Genomic DNA, 16,073 nt, shown 5'->3' on the forward strand with positions numbered 1-16,073 from the left:
CAACATCTTTAAATCAAAACACTCAAAATATTCATTTTCTTGGTTTAGCTAGCCATAAAAACCATCAAAAACACTTTTATCAAAACATTCATGCAATCACATATCAATATGCTTTAATACAAGCAAAACTTTTAGAAAAGCATTACACATAGCCAACTCACTTAAAAATCCACAATTTTATCAACTTCCATGAACCCCCTAGCTTTATTTTAAGCCAATAATCCATTTTTAAGAAAACCCCTAATTCTTACTATCTCAAGAACCCTAACTTGTATTAAATTAATTTAACTTATATAAAGAAAACCCCCAACTTAATTACTTGCATGAACCCTAATTTAATTAATAATAAATAACTAAATTCATACCTTGAATGAAAAATATAAGATGGGGAGAATGGAAAAATCACTGGCTTTTCTCTCCTTTCTTTCTTGTGCAATTCGACACACACACACATTCACACCACCAAAACTCCAAAATTTTCCTTGTTATTAAAACACTTGGATAATATTATTTACTTGAAGAATTATTTGATTATGGAGGATGAATCACACTCAATTTTAACCTAATTTAATTGCTAAGAAGATAAGAAGAAAGATTATTATTATTATTCTTGTTCAAGTAGATATATTTGGAGAGATCGGCACTCGGCTCATGAAAGATTGATGAACATGTACTTTGTGGATGAGCCGATGTTTGAGGACGATGTCTTTCGCCAGAGATATCGTATGCCGAGGAGGTTGTTTTTGAAAATCGTGGAAGATATCACTGCAGCATTTCCATGGTTTTGGTCTTCGGCAAATGCGGCGGGAATTAAAGGGTTCTCGGCGATTCAAAAGTGCACGTGCGCGCTACGGCAACTCGCGTACGACAACCTCGCCGACAACTATGATGAGGGGTTGTCATTTTCTACTAGAACGGCTCGTGAGTGTCTAGACAACTATTGCATTGCCATAAAGTATCTTTATGGTGAAGAGTATTTGCGTTCTCCGACTAGCCACGATGTTGCGCGTTTATATCAGGCGCATGAAGCCCGACATCATTTTCCTGGCATGATCGGTAGCATCGACTGTACCCACTGGAGTTGGAGAAATTGTCCATCAGGTTTGCGTGGGCAATACCACCGGGGTGATCATGAACGCCCGACTATCATACTTGAAGCCGTTGCTTCCTATGATTTATGGTTTTGGCATGCGTATTTCGGTGTTGCGGGCTCAAACAATGACATCAACGTTTTGAAGCAATCGCCATTGTTTATCCCCGAAGTGAATGGGAAGTCTCTTGAGTACGGCTTTACCGTAAACGGGCACCGTTACGACAAAGGATACTATCTAGGGGTTGGTATTTACCCACCATGGTCTTGTTTTCTGAAGGCGTATGCATACCCGGTCGCGAAAAAGGAGAAGATATTGAAGAAACTCCAAGAGTCTGCGAGAAAAGATGTTGAACGAGCATTCGGGCTTCTGAAGAACAAGTGGAATATCATCGAACGACCGGCACGGATGAGGGACAAAGAAAAGATCACCAACGCGATGTATGCGTGTGTTATTTTACATAACATGATACTCAAGGACGACGGCAACACGATATCACCGGTGTACATCAGGGATCCTCCTAAGGATATTCGTGCTACCGACCCTAATTTTCTCCATCGCTTACGTAACGAAGAAACGCATTACATGTTACGTCGTGATATTACGGAGGTAGTGGGAGAACTAGATATCAATGTTTAGTGATCTTGTTTTTTATTTGTAAGTATTTGTGTGTTTTATGTTTTAAATAAATGTAATGTTTTAATTAGTTGTATTGTGTTTTTTAAGTTTAATTAAAGTTTAAGGTTTGTTTTGTAAATTTTTTTCAATTGGCAAATTGGCAAAAATTGGCACCATAGCATGTAGATTGACAAGTTTTTGGCTAGTTTTTGACTAATTTTGGATCGGACACGTGTCACCTTACGATTGACTAAAATTTTTTGCCAATTTTCCAATTAGTCAAATCCTTGGCACTACACCTTTCCCCCCTTATGTAAGTGTCATATTATAACATGTAAACTAATAATGTGACGTATGTTAATATAATATAACTAAATGAAAAAGTATCTTTTATACACAATAGTACATTATAAAACAGTTACTTTTTCATTTTCAAAAGATTTTGATATGCCTATTTCACTCCCTATTATTAGTATTCTATCACTATGTCCATTATTTTTATTATAACATTACTTAATATATTTACAATACTTTCATCATCTAAAATACGATCTACTCTACTCTATTCTACTTTACACTACCTATACCACCACCGGTCGCTACTATATCATCACAAATGTATGGTATTTGTATTTATACACTGTGTGTATTTCTTTTATTGTTATGTATAACAAAAGAGAAATATTATCTATATATTTTTAACACATAGTAAACATTTGGGAGCACAAGAAGGGAACCAATGAACAACCATTTCCAGAAAAGGAAGCAAGTTGGTCTGAAAGAATAAATAAATTGATGTTGGGATCTAGCCCTCCAATAGCCAACACTACCACTAAAATAAGCTAGTACACAATTTATCCACTAAAAGATGCCATTGGTAAAATAATCGACATGCTATTCATAGTATATAATGCTTCTTGGCTCTTGCTTCTTTTCTTTCCGAACAAGGCTTATAAAGATTGACCAATTATCGGTTGCATATCTAAATCAATTCGAATAATAACAGAAATATTAATCATATAAACTGCATAAATAATATCACTTATTATAAATTTTCGCGTGTGAAATTTGACAAGAGTAAAAGTGACGGGGGTGTACGACATAAACTTGCAGTATCGAAACTTGGCTTTTCCAAAGACTATTCTTTGGTATGAAATTATTTGACATGAAATTAATTAAGCATGAAATTATTTGTCAGGGAAAAGATTAGGTATGGGGTTTGTGGGCTTAGTTGTTCCTTGCTTTCACCGACCATTTTTGACGTGTACTTGTTAACACGACGTGACACGACACGAAGTTAGCAGGATTTGTGTTATTAACAGGTTTACCATTAAGACAAGATTATTTACTTTATCGTGTTTGTGTTTGGAAAAAGATGATATGACAAGACATATTATAGGTTTCATAGGAATTATTCTTAATGAATCTTGTTATTTGATTTTTATAAAAGTATGTTAGGGATGAGTTAAGACTTTTATGAGCTTTTGTTTCAACTAATTATATAAGGATTTTTGTGTTAAAGAAATATTATTAATATTAATGAAATTTTATTTCCAATTTCAATTTATGGCTTGAAATGTCTATTAAACGGGTTTATCCAGTAAATTGGTAGTTACCATGTCGTGTTCGTGTACAACCCATATAGGTGTGATGTATTATTGATCATGTCTAATCTATCATGTGAGTTTTAATTCCCCCCTACATCCTATCTTCTCTTATAGATCTAGACACCATACTTATTATCGTGACATGTCTGATCTTCTGTGTGCAAATAAAATATTACGTAAACTGAACAAAATAACACATATATACATCATTGGATATTTTTGAAATTGGCTACATATTATAACAATTCATATATTACTTACATATAATAACCTTAAGCATTATGATGAAATTGGCACACTAAACCTTAAGCATTATGATAAATCACCATAATAACCGTTCAACCAAATTCTTTGTTCACGCTCATCATTTTGTTATGGTTGGAATTGGGATATCTCTATGCATTAACTTGACTACCACAAACTATAATCAAAAGGAAAGACCCAAGTCTATGAAACAACCCTTTTCACACTTAGCAAAACCAACCCCGTAAGACAAAATTTAAATCAAAAAAGTTCTCGGAAAGTTTGTGGAGCATATAAACTTCTACCACTAATACTCCATATAGTGGTTCTTTACATCGATTGACCAATACGTCCACGTCGTTATAAAGAAACATATAAAAGATAGTATTATTGGTTTTCTGACATTATACAAACAGACATTGCTAAAAGATATCAACAATACACATGTCTTAACTTTAATTTGTGATTTCCTATCAAACCATGCTTATTTCCAATATATACATAAAAAAAAAAGTCAGGATAAGTTAAAGGAAACACGTGAATCTGAATCCGTTTGAGTTTGTTTGAAAATGACTATCAATCTCTCTCATTCTCTACATGGTCCATTGGTCCCGTTCGTATTATTTTCCTTTAAACTCTTGGTCAAACTAATTTGAGTTTGAGAAACTAGATTACAATAAAACCAATAATGGTAACAACTAGATATATTAAAAATGTATGAGTAATGAACTAATGATATATCTAATCAACTGAATTATTGACATATGAATTCCAAATTTTCTTTAATTTTCATTTTAAATCTTGGCGTATATCGTGATCTCTTTAATTCCAAAATTTATAAATTTTGTCATTTCTTAAAATATACAAACTAAAAAGTAAAAGAGGGATTGGAGTGTTGGACCATTCATTTGGATACGAAAAGAATTGAGAATGAAAACTAGTAGGGGCTGCCCTCCGTCTTTCACTCCCTACACAGAAACCCACGTGACACCCAAAAAAATGGTCGCTAACTCGGTGGATTTTTTCTTCTCTAATTTAAATATACACAGTACATTTATTTCGTAGAAATAATAATAAATTCGTTTTAGGCCAATATACAGTTTGAAAGCAATTTTCTTCACATAACAATTCTGTATTAAAGTGCTTGTACTAGGAGTATTGATTGGTTGTACAAATAGTACTGCTATCTTGTGTTGATGTCTCGATCAGCAATGAATACCACACATGAAATAAGACTTCTAGATCCTCATCAAGAGTAGGCGAATATAAAGATGGGAAACCCACCCCAAATTTTCGACAAGTTTTGAGACAGTAGCGGAATTAGGATTTTGAGTTTAAGGTTGCCAAATAATTTTTGTGATACTAGCAACCGTAAAATTAATTTTCAAAATTAAATTAAATCAGTCGGGATTGCCAATTACCTGTAAACAAAATAAATATATAAAAACAAATTTAAAACTATAGAGTTTTATAAATATTGTGATGTTTTCATGGTCACATTTGGCCACCATATAGCCCCGTAATTATTTTGAGATGAAAAGGGAAATGATGGTGGCGGTAACAAGGACAATGACGACGACTGGTGGTACCGATATGTAAGGTATAGTTTGTGGTTTAGGAATTATGGTTTGTTTATTGAGAAAGTATTATAACTTTATAAATATTTTAGTAAATGAGAGATAAAATGTTTTGTAAGGAAATATAGATGAATACATCTTTTTTAAAAGCTAGCAATATATTACAAACCAACTGGTGGTCGGTAAAACCGATACTACTAGTAATATCGGTACCAAATACCATTGTGATACAGTTTGAAACACCGGCTTTTAAAACATTGGTTGTAATGTACAAATTTTCAAAAATATTATATTAAGTAATTTTATACTCCATATATATATATATATATATATGGGAAAAGGGAATATAAGGTTGTTCGGCACCTAAGATTAGGTGTAGAACCTCTCACATACTAATACTTTATTATTTATTGTTTAATGAATAAATGTATGGGCCCCATGATTTTTATGGATTAAAAAAACAATATGTGAGTGTTCCACACCTAACCTTAGATATCTGACAGCCATATATTACCATCCCATATATATATAGTGAATATAAGGTTGTCCGACACCTAAGCTTAGGTGTGGAACCCCTTACATACTAATTTTTTTAATATTTGTTGAATTTTAATTAAATCACATGACAACCTGATTTTTATGGATTAAAAAAACAATATGTGAGTGTTTCACACCTAAGCTTAGCTACCTAACAGCCTTATATTCCTATCCCCATATATATATATATATATATATATATATATATATATATATAGGGTAACACTCCGGTGATAACACCTTAAAAACATCATTTTAATGCATTAAAAGTCCATAAAACTAACATAGTGCATAACTAATTATCTTTATTTAAGTGTTTAACAACACATTCATCTGTCAAAATCGAAATAATCATGTTTTTTGTTTTGTGCATCCATCTTGGATGCATAATTATCAAAATGATACATCCAACAAAAAATGTGATTTTTTTGATTTTGATAAATCAATGTGTTGTTAAACACTTAAATAATGATAATTAGTTATGCACTATGTCAGTTTTATAGACTTTTAATGCATCAAAATGATGTTTTTAAGGTGTTCTTGCTATTTTTATTTTAAAACTGTTTTTATTTGATTTTCTATATTAGCTTGTTAGTGGATGTAGTTACTAGTAGTTAGTTTTAGTGGCATGTTTTCTAGAAGCATAAGAAACAATAAGAGAAAGTTAAGTTTCATTGGTCATAAAGGTTAACGTGCCAAATGGGTTAGTAAAAAAGGATCTTGAAAAGCATATTGAGGCCAACTCACCAACATAGCTTGTTTGACTAAAATTCGAACTCTATAACAAAAGGTACGTACAGGGCTCTATTTCTATATACTTTTTTTTTTGTTGTACTAAACGTATAATTTTCTAACATATATACTTTGTCTTGTCTCTATTCTGAACATTAAAATGTGATACACATTACAGGGTTCATTTTCCTACGCCCATCCGTTCCTTTCAAGCTCTCATAGAGTTGTTACACACGTTTTGGGAATCAATATATAGACAAAGTTGAATGTCATTTTTATCTTATATGAAATTATATAGTGACCGTCACAACGGGAGGTTAAATCGATCATATCATAGAATTAGACATATCCTGTAATGTCAAATTGTTCATATCATCATAGACATAGACACAAGTGATTGAAATTAATTGGACACAAGCAATTGAATTGAAATATATAATATACACTCATATCTACCTTCCCAAAGTTACAAAAATAAGCATGTTTTTAAAAAAAGAGCTTTTAAAAGTTAAAAGCTTTTAGTTTACTAAAAAAGCTTTTAGTTCATTAAAAAAGATAGACTATATGATACATGATCTTACAACTTTAATTATCGGTAATGTAAAGTTGCCATGTAGTTATTTCCTTTACATTTTGTATTTGTATCGTATTTTAATTTCACAGTCAAATAAATATTTTATTGCTTGGATTTCTATCTGAGATAACTTGATGAATAAAGTTTATCGTCAATTGGTCCAACCCAGCTAGACGGAGCCAAAAAATATTTATTCTACTATCAGAGGAAAGCCATCAATCCGTCCATCAATAGACACAATGATCATAGAATGGTAATTAAAACTCGATGCTCGCTTAAATGACATGGCATGGGTGTCATGACAAAACTTTGACATGAAAATAGCTAATATTTAGTTTTGCCAAGCAAAGTCATTTGATTAGAAAAAATAAATACAACATAAATTAACGATCATTCGGCTTCTAGGTTACTAGGTAGGACAGAAAGTCATCTTTTAAATTAATTAAAGCATAAATCTGCCTAACAAATGCTAATTGTTCTCATGTATGAAAATGTCGTTCTAAAATGGAGGAAATTAAAACATTCTGCGGCATGTCAAACTTAAAATATGAGTCCATCATACGTTATTATTAGTAGCGGCTTAAGGTTTTTGGAGGCTTCAAACAAGATCAATTTTGGGGGCCTAGTTCATTACCATATAAACTAAAGTTAAAAAAAAAAGTAGCTCATATTTTGTTATTGAACTACAAGTAATAAAAAAAAAATATGCAGATATTGATGCAAAAATAAAAAAGGCATTACTGCAATACAAATTATATAACGATACTCAATTCAATATTCAAACACTAGGTCTAATATACAAGATTATGAGGCCTTAGAAATTTGAGGGCCTAAAGCGATCGCCTAGTCTCATAGTACTGTTGAGTCACCTCTGGTTATTATTATGCATATTTCAATCATTACTCAAAAAATTACTAATAATGTGCATATAATTTGCCAACCTTTTGAAAACGTACCCTTTTGAGGTTTTCAATCACGACTTTTTTACAACCAATATGTGTAGTGACTCATTCCCATTTACTCCTATTTAATTTATTGACCAGCTGCCAAAAGTCGACGGAGAGATGGATCATTGGTTCAACTATATTTAGATCGTTACGTATATTACTATATTTACGTTAAGGGTGGTAATTATTGATGGTTGTCATATATATATATATATATATATATATATATATATATATATATATATATATACGAGCATGGTATCCGCGCAATGCAGCGGCGGTAACGACGACGACGGTATAGTGGGGTTGGTGAAGCGTGGTGATGACATCGACAATTGGTGTCGAGTGGTGTAAGTTGATGTTAAGATAATAAAACTATTTTATAAGATAAGGACTTAGAATGTAAATTAGCAAGATAAGAGTTTAGAATGTAAATTAATTCATTAAGGACAAATATGGTAATTTATAAATACACTTCCATGGTGGGGTGTTTATTAAGGACATTTTGGTAATTTCGCATGTGACATTTTGGTAACACTTTTCATTTTGAAGAGGGTGTATAATCTTTAATAAGGTATATATATATATATATATATATATATATATATATATCAAAAGGCACAAATCTCTACTACATAATAAGTTTTCTCACATTGACATGGTTTGTCATCTTCTATTATACTAAAATACAGTTGCTCTAATAGCTTATTGACCAATCATGTTTCTCGATTTTTTTAATTTCTCAATTTTGACTTTTCTTGACTTTTTATTATATAAATTAAATAATAAGTATATCTAAACATATATGTCAATGTCGATCTAACTAAAGATAGGTATTGCATTAGTTATAATTATTATAATTCTAACTAAAGATAATAATTATTGTGTGTTTAAATTTTGTTCGCCTCATACATTTATTTAATAACAATGTAGATAAATAAATCCAATGAAATAATATATTTTTTAGGCCCGTGTCTAATACACCGGCTTATAACTTTATTACTATTAGATGTTAATTTATTATGATATATAATTCAGTATATTATTTTTAGTATTAAAAAAATGATCTATATTAGTGATCATTTTGAATTTTGTTCGTTTGAACGCATCAACTATTTTGTAAAAAATGAAAGATGATATATGCTTCTAATCTAATGTAAATATATCACATTGTTTTGCTTTTCATTTGCTATCATTTGAATTAAACAGTTAATTTTTACGTATATCTTCAACTTTGAAATTACAAACTTTCATAAGTTGAATGTATAATAGTCCTCGTGTCTAGTATTGGATACGAGTCTAAAATCTAGTATTTAGCTATTATACCCATCATAGTGCGATCAATTTCGCATCTCGCACAACCGGCTCTAAATTTATAAGAAGCTAAGCAATCGTCCCAAAACTTTAAGCCCTTAATTTTTAATTTTTATTTATTTATAATAAACTTAGTATTTGGAATTTAACTTATGTTTAATGATATAATGCAAATTCTACATTATTTTAAGGGTGTTCTTGATTTACCCAGTATATATATAAATATAGTTTCCTTATTTCGAGAACTATTTTTTTTAAGAATCATGAGAACTCTTAAATTATATATTTGTTTACATGTTTTTTTTGTTCATTCACTGAAATGATATAAAAATGTATGTTGTAAAAAAAACTTTTTTAAAAAACCTTCAAAGCAGCCTTTTATGAACTTATGAATGAATTTGTTCACATTTTTTGTTCAGATGTGACAAACGACTATATATAAGGTTTCAAAAAAATAATAATTCTGCAACATATATTTTTATAACGTTTCACATGTGAATGACAAAAAAAACAACATGTGATCCAATATGAAATTTAGGAATTCTAATGGTTTTTACAAAAATATAGGTTCTCGGTATAAGGGTCCCCTATATATACATACATATATATATAGTATGTTTATAAACTGGGTCCCCATATTTGATCTCACTTAAGGCACCTAAAAACCTTAAGTCGACACTGCATCTAGGACATCTTATGCTCAATCTCGCTTTCATAATGTCCATCATGTTCAATTGCATATCAGACATCATATGCTCAAGCACACGTATATGTACGTTGGATTGTTTTGGAGGTAGAAGATGACGTGAACATAGACAACTGAGGTAAATTCTAGCCGAGGTTGCGCTACCAACCACGATGTGAACCAAAGACCACCTCCATCATCTCTTCATAGATTATCGGGTTTGTGACGTTGAAATGTGCCTCCTCCATTTGCGACATGCGTGCCTACGTAGTTACAACACAATAATAACCTATGTTATACGTCCTTTGATATCTTAAGAAAAACAATTGTTTCAAAATGATTGATGGCTTGTTGTTTGGTAAAATGACCATTACTACACCGAAGACAACATACTCTAATATTAGAAGTTGTCACTTTTTTTTTGTGACTGGATCAACCCATAAATACATAACATTAGTAATTAGTTAATAACTACAAAATACGTGTACCAAATGAGTCGACCTTTACCCATATTACCAAACGAACTGACCTTTACCCAAGTTGCTTAGAAACGGGTTGACCTTTATGCAAATTGCCTACAAGCTGGTCGAACTTTACCATATTACCAAATGGGTCGACCTTTGCCCAAATTAACTACAAGCGGGTCGACCCTAGCTTACCCACATTACCATATTTAGAATTAGTGTTATGTCAAAACTATACTTCAGAAATAAAGCACCTTATATTCTCGTTTTGGTATTGCTCAAATAACTTCTTGTCTTGGTAAACTGTATTTGTCTACGTCGATGGACTAGTTTGTGACACAAAGTGACAAACTCTAGACCTATCACGTTTATAAGCTTATGTTGCCAGTCGTGTTCGGGAATGTTTGGCAGCGGTATGTTCTAAGGCTCGTTGTCATGTTCGTGTCTCCTCTCTCTTCAAACCAACTCTGCCTGAACTTCCGAGCCCTTTGTTGCAGGGGTGGTATCAACGAGTGGGGAAGGGAGGGGGGTAAGAGGGGTCAATGTCCCTCTTGAGATTAGTACTGTCATGGAATTTTAAAATTTTCAATGGATTTTTGAGTTTTTTTGTGTATGTTGCTCTCTTTTGGAATTTTCTTGTTAACTTGTTTATTTTGCCCCCTCTTAATTCATTTTCTGTATCGCCTCTGCAGTTTGTTGTGGGTTTTCTGAATGCCCCTTACTTGAGCCTAGAAATTCCGGGATGCAAGTATTCAAATTTAAGTAAAAAAGATATTTCGGAAATCCGCAATAACCACCACCACCGGGAGGACCACTACCGCAAAATTTTAATATGACCAACTAAATTACCTGGATAGAGATTGGATTGAAATATATAAACTCACCACATACACAAATGTGAACATGCCATGGCTGTCAACCCTAGCTAATTCAGGCTGTTATTTTTTAAATCAACTTAAATTTTAATAATAAGGATGTAATCACACTCGCTACCTAATTAATCGTCTTTGATACCATCAATTCTTAAGATTAAGGAAATGAGTCACTATACATATTTTCCACAGAAAACACATAAAAACCGGAAAAGTTTTCAAAAAGTTGGCAACTAAAAGATAAGTGCAGTAGGATTTGCCAAACCTTTTCCAATTACTTGTCAAAACAGAATCACTTTTATACATCTATCATGTGAAAAGTGGGTTTCAATAACTAACACAACCTCCTTTCCAAACGAAGCTAACCCGACATACATATACTCGTTTGTTAAAACTAATAATATAATTAGTTGCTCCATTGGTTTTATACATATATATATAGATACATATCCCGACTTAATTAATGTACTAATCAATTAACCCTCAAGTGTCAAAGTACTACTAATCAGTATCATACTTAAAATTACTTAATTAGTAAGTGCACATCTTAATTAGCACCATTTGGAAATTATAATATATTTCCGGGACCAAATTTAGTAGGTTGCATGACGAATTAATTACCGTGTGTAAAAGGTGACGCAAGTTTTCACTGTCTTTCGTCTATTTATGGAAAGCAAAAGTTCCCAGCAAGTGCAACTTAACATCAAATCTCATTTCCCTCTTTATAAAGCTCTCAAATACCTCTTCTTTTTCTTCAGCATTCCAAACACCATCTCCTAATTATTTCTTAACACAAACCGGCCCGACAACATGCTTATAAAACATACTAATCATCTTGTAATCGAAATTATGATAGCCCTCATATTGGGCTGCAATTTCGACAAGAACAATAAAATGATCTCAAACAAAAACTTTGCGGTCTCAACGACAGATATTCATCCACACCATGCAACGATTACTTCACTGTCGAAGGAATTAACGTTTGATGGTGATCTTGAATTCCATAATCTTCACTATGCTGCCAAAGATTTCGGAAACAGATACACTCACCTCCCTGCAGCCATTCTATACCCAAAATCAGTTTCCGATATTTCTTCACTAATAAACCACATATTCCAAATGGGCCCCACATCGGGCTTAACCGTGGCACCACGTGGTCATGGTCACTCACTTGTTGGTCAAGCCCAAGCCCATCAAGGTGTGATCATAAACATGGAATCGCTAGGGAAATCTCAACAAATGCATTTTCACATTGATTATAATAAAGACACAAAATCGTCGTTTGTTGATGTCTCGGCTGGTGCACTTTGGATAGATATCTTGCATGAAGGACTCAAAAAACACGGGTTTGCACCGAAATCATGGACGGATTATCTTCATTTAACGGTTGGTGGTACGTTGTCTAATGCCGGAATTAGTGGACAAGCTTTTCGACATGGACCTCAAATCAATAATGTCCGGCAGCTTGAAGTTGTTACAGGTATATATACTACTTACATAAAACTTGTATGTTTTGGGTCAGTTTTAATATTGTATGGATTTTTGCCAAAAAAAGTACTCTATTTTCAACTTTTACTATCAAATAGTAAAACTGTCAATGCCATGATATGTCATATGAATGATTTAGAGCAAATAGTGATGAGTGATGACAAACTAACGACATTGTCATATTGTAGACTTTATTTAGGGGACCAACTAAAAAGGAAAGTACAAGTATAGTTTTGGCCTAAATGCGTCTTAATATCCTCAATTCGATTGACTGATCCTCAATTTGATTGACTAGATGGTCTACTAAAAATCGTAAATTATTAAAGGTGCATTATGGCATCTTGAACTTGGTTAATAAAAGTAGTACTCTAGGCTTACTAATAAATCTTTTTAAAATATTATATCTAATACTCCATCTGTCTAATTTTAAATATGTAAGTTTGACTTGTTAAGTTTTTTTCTTACAACTTTGACCATGGGTACTTTTGTTTGTGTTATACTCGTATAACACTTGATATAAAATATATGAATTAGTTGAGGTTTTTAATATATTTTCATTAATATAATTTTTATTAAGTACTATATAATAATAATAAAAAAAAGATCACTAGTATAGACCCCACTAGAGGAGCTAATATAGACCCATATTTTAACTTGAATATTGCAGGGACAGGAGAAATAGTTACATGCACTAAAGAAATGAATTCTGACCTTTTCTATGGTGTTCTTGGAGGACTGGGACAGTTTGGCATCATCACTAGAGCTCATATTTTGCTTGAACCAGCACCAACAATGGTAAAAGGATTATAGATTTCGGTTTATGATCTACTCCTAAAAAATGGGTTACTGATCTTTAGTCTAATATATATATATGTTTTTTTTTTTTTTGACTATGATAGGTTAAATGGATTAGAGTTCTTTACTTGGATTTTACTACATTTACACAAGACCAAGAGCAACTAATATCATCGGGTTCATTCGATTATGTAGAAGGGTTTGTTTTGATAAACAGAACTGGTCTACTTAATAACTGGAGATCATCTTTTAAAAACAAAGATCCGGTTCAAGCTGATCGGTTTGTTTCTGAAGGGAAGACCATGTTCTGCCTGGAAATCGCAAAGTACTTTAAGCATGAAGATGCAGATACCATTGACCAGGTGAGATCTTAAAGAAAGTTAAAGAAGTATAGCAAATGAAATATGACAGTTCCTAGAGGCTGCAAATGAGCTGGTTGACAGTTTGGGTAACGGGTCAAAATTTTTAAAAATGTTCACAACTTGGTAGAAAATCTCATTTTTCTAACAAAATGATTCAGGTGTCTTATGCACTTAATACACTTTGGACAACTTTCGATTGGTTTCTGTTTAAGAAGCCTTTCTTTTACCCGTTAGAGATAAATGTAACCCGAATAGGCCCATTCAAAGATAAATGGGTCAAATTGTCACATCTAACAATTCCCATAATGGTTAACCTTTACTAATAACAATCTATGTTTGTTTAAACACAGAAAGTTGAAAAACTATTGTCGAAATTGAATTACAATGAATCCACACTCTTCATATCAAAAGTATCATATGTGGAATTTTTGGATAGAGTGCATGTTTCTGAGTTGAAACTGCAGGAGAAGGGCCTATGGGATGTCCCTCATCCATGGTTAAATATTCTTGTTCCAAAAAGCAAAATCCACAAATTTGCTAGTGAAGTTTTCGGAAAAATCCTCACTGACACGAGTAACGGACCGATACTCATCTACCCAGTTGACAAGTCAAGGTAACGTTACAGGAAAGTGAACTGATTATATCAAAAAGTTGTCAACCTTGTGCACAAAATTTATGTACTGTACTTCTGTATAGGTGGAATACTAAAACATCAATGGTGACCCCGAACGAGGATGTGTTCTACCTTGTGGCATTTCTCTCATCAGCAATGCCATCTTCGAGAGGAACAGATGGACTAGATTACATTCTGAGCCAAAACAAAAGGATTCTAGAAGTATGTGAAACGGCTAACCTTGAAACGAAGCAGTATTTGCCCCATTACACTACTCAAGAAGAATGGAAAAAACATTTTGGGAGTAAATGGGAAGACTTTGTTAGGAGAAAACTCACATATGATCCTCTAGCTATACTAACTCCTGGACAGAGAATCTTCCAAAAATCAACTAGTTTAGCATAACGATGACAGCTTGTATGAATGAAACCACGAGTATTCAACATTCTAGCTCGAGTTAGACCTCGCAAAAAGGCTATAAACTGCTTAAATTGTAAATAAAATCGGAAATAGTTTGTAATTTCAAGTGTAGCATTTGTAGTAACGGGCAAGCACACATATTACACTTGGTATTATACCGTAAAACAAGCCAAAATATCTCGACCTTAGTCTTAAAATGGATCTATTCAATCCATGTATGTAATTCTTCACTCTGCTTTAGTCTAACGATTATTTTTTACTTTTTTTTCGAGTTGAATCCTCATAAGTTGAAATCCTTCAAGTCAGTCATATTGAACTAATGAAAGAACTATAAACATAATTAAGGTCCGCCATAAACTAGAATAAGGGACCGATTATTTTTCTCCCTGACAACTTTGACCAATTATTTTCTCTCCCGTGACAACTGACAACTTTTCAACTTGAGAGGATCCCAATCCTGCCCGATATATAGTACACATCTCAAGCCACATTTCATAATAGATGCAAGAATGAAAGCATAATCTTTTTAATGAGGCTATAACAAGAGTAACTAGAATAACTGGCAAACCTAATCCTATCTTCTAATTGATATATGATTACTGGTCCCGATACATGGATCCATATATACAACAATATAATAAGGTCTTCGCAATCAGGAATACATCTTAATCATTCAACCACATTATTGACAATTTTCACAAAGAAAGCAACACACTTGATATACACACATGAACCAATAATTTGCCCACATTTCATGAAACATCTAGACTTGCCAACTTCAGAAAGAGACATCTTTTATAGATATCATTAGATATACACAAACTCAAGTAATAGTGTTTCTTTTCTATATATGGTCAGTTGCTTCAATAGTTGCAATTGAGACTTTTGAAAAAGCAATACAATATGTCTGTTTTTGGAACACGATAGAATCAATAGCAAAGATTATTACACAACATCTGTTTGTGACATTATATAATTGTTGCATTTCAGGACAACTGGTATCCTTGAATAAACTTCCCTCCTAGATAAATAATGTTCACTTGAAAAAAGCATATAGTTTTAGGACATGTATAATTATTGCATGAAAAAAGCATAAAGTTTTAGGACATGTATAATTATTCCATAGGGGCTACT

General features: G+C 32.5%; 2 protein-coding genes across 2 annotated transcripts; both read left to right on the forward strand.

The window, feature by feature from the left end:
- Nucleotides 1-668: 668 nt before the first annotated feature.
- Nucleotides 669-1,730, forward strand: LOC122581452. Its single transcript, XM_043753685.1, has one exon. The coding sequence runs from the start codon at nt 669-671 to the stop codon at nt 1,728-1,730; it is 1,062 nt and encodes a 353-aa protein (XP_043609620.1).
- A 10,263-nt stretch (nt 1,731-11,993) lies between these two features.
- On the forward strand, nt 11,994-15,063 carry LOC122582599 (cytokinin dehydrogenase 6-like). Its single transcript, XM_043755011.1, has 5 exons — nt 11,994-12,741; nt 13,417-13,544; nt 13,649-13,906; nt 14,257-14,519; nt 14,603-15,063. The coding sequence occupies exons 1-5, from the start codon at nt 12,072-12,074 to the stop codon at nt 14,922-14,924; spliced, it is 1,641 nt and encodes a 546-aa protein (XP_043610946.1). The 5' UTR covers nt 11,994-12,071; the 3' UTR covers nt 14,925-15,063.
- Nucleotides 15,064-16,073: the final 1,010 nt, after the last annotated feature.

This window comes from Erigeron canadensis, chromosome 9, assembly GCF_010389155.1.
Source record: "Erigeron canadensis isolate Cc75 chromosome 9, C_canadensis_v1, whole genome shotgun sequence".
Lineage (NCBI taxonomy): Eukaryota > Viridiplantae > Streptophyta > Magnoliopsida > Asterales > Asteraceae > Erigeron > Erigeron canadensis.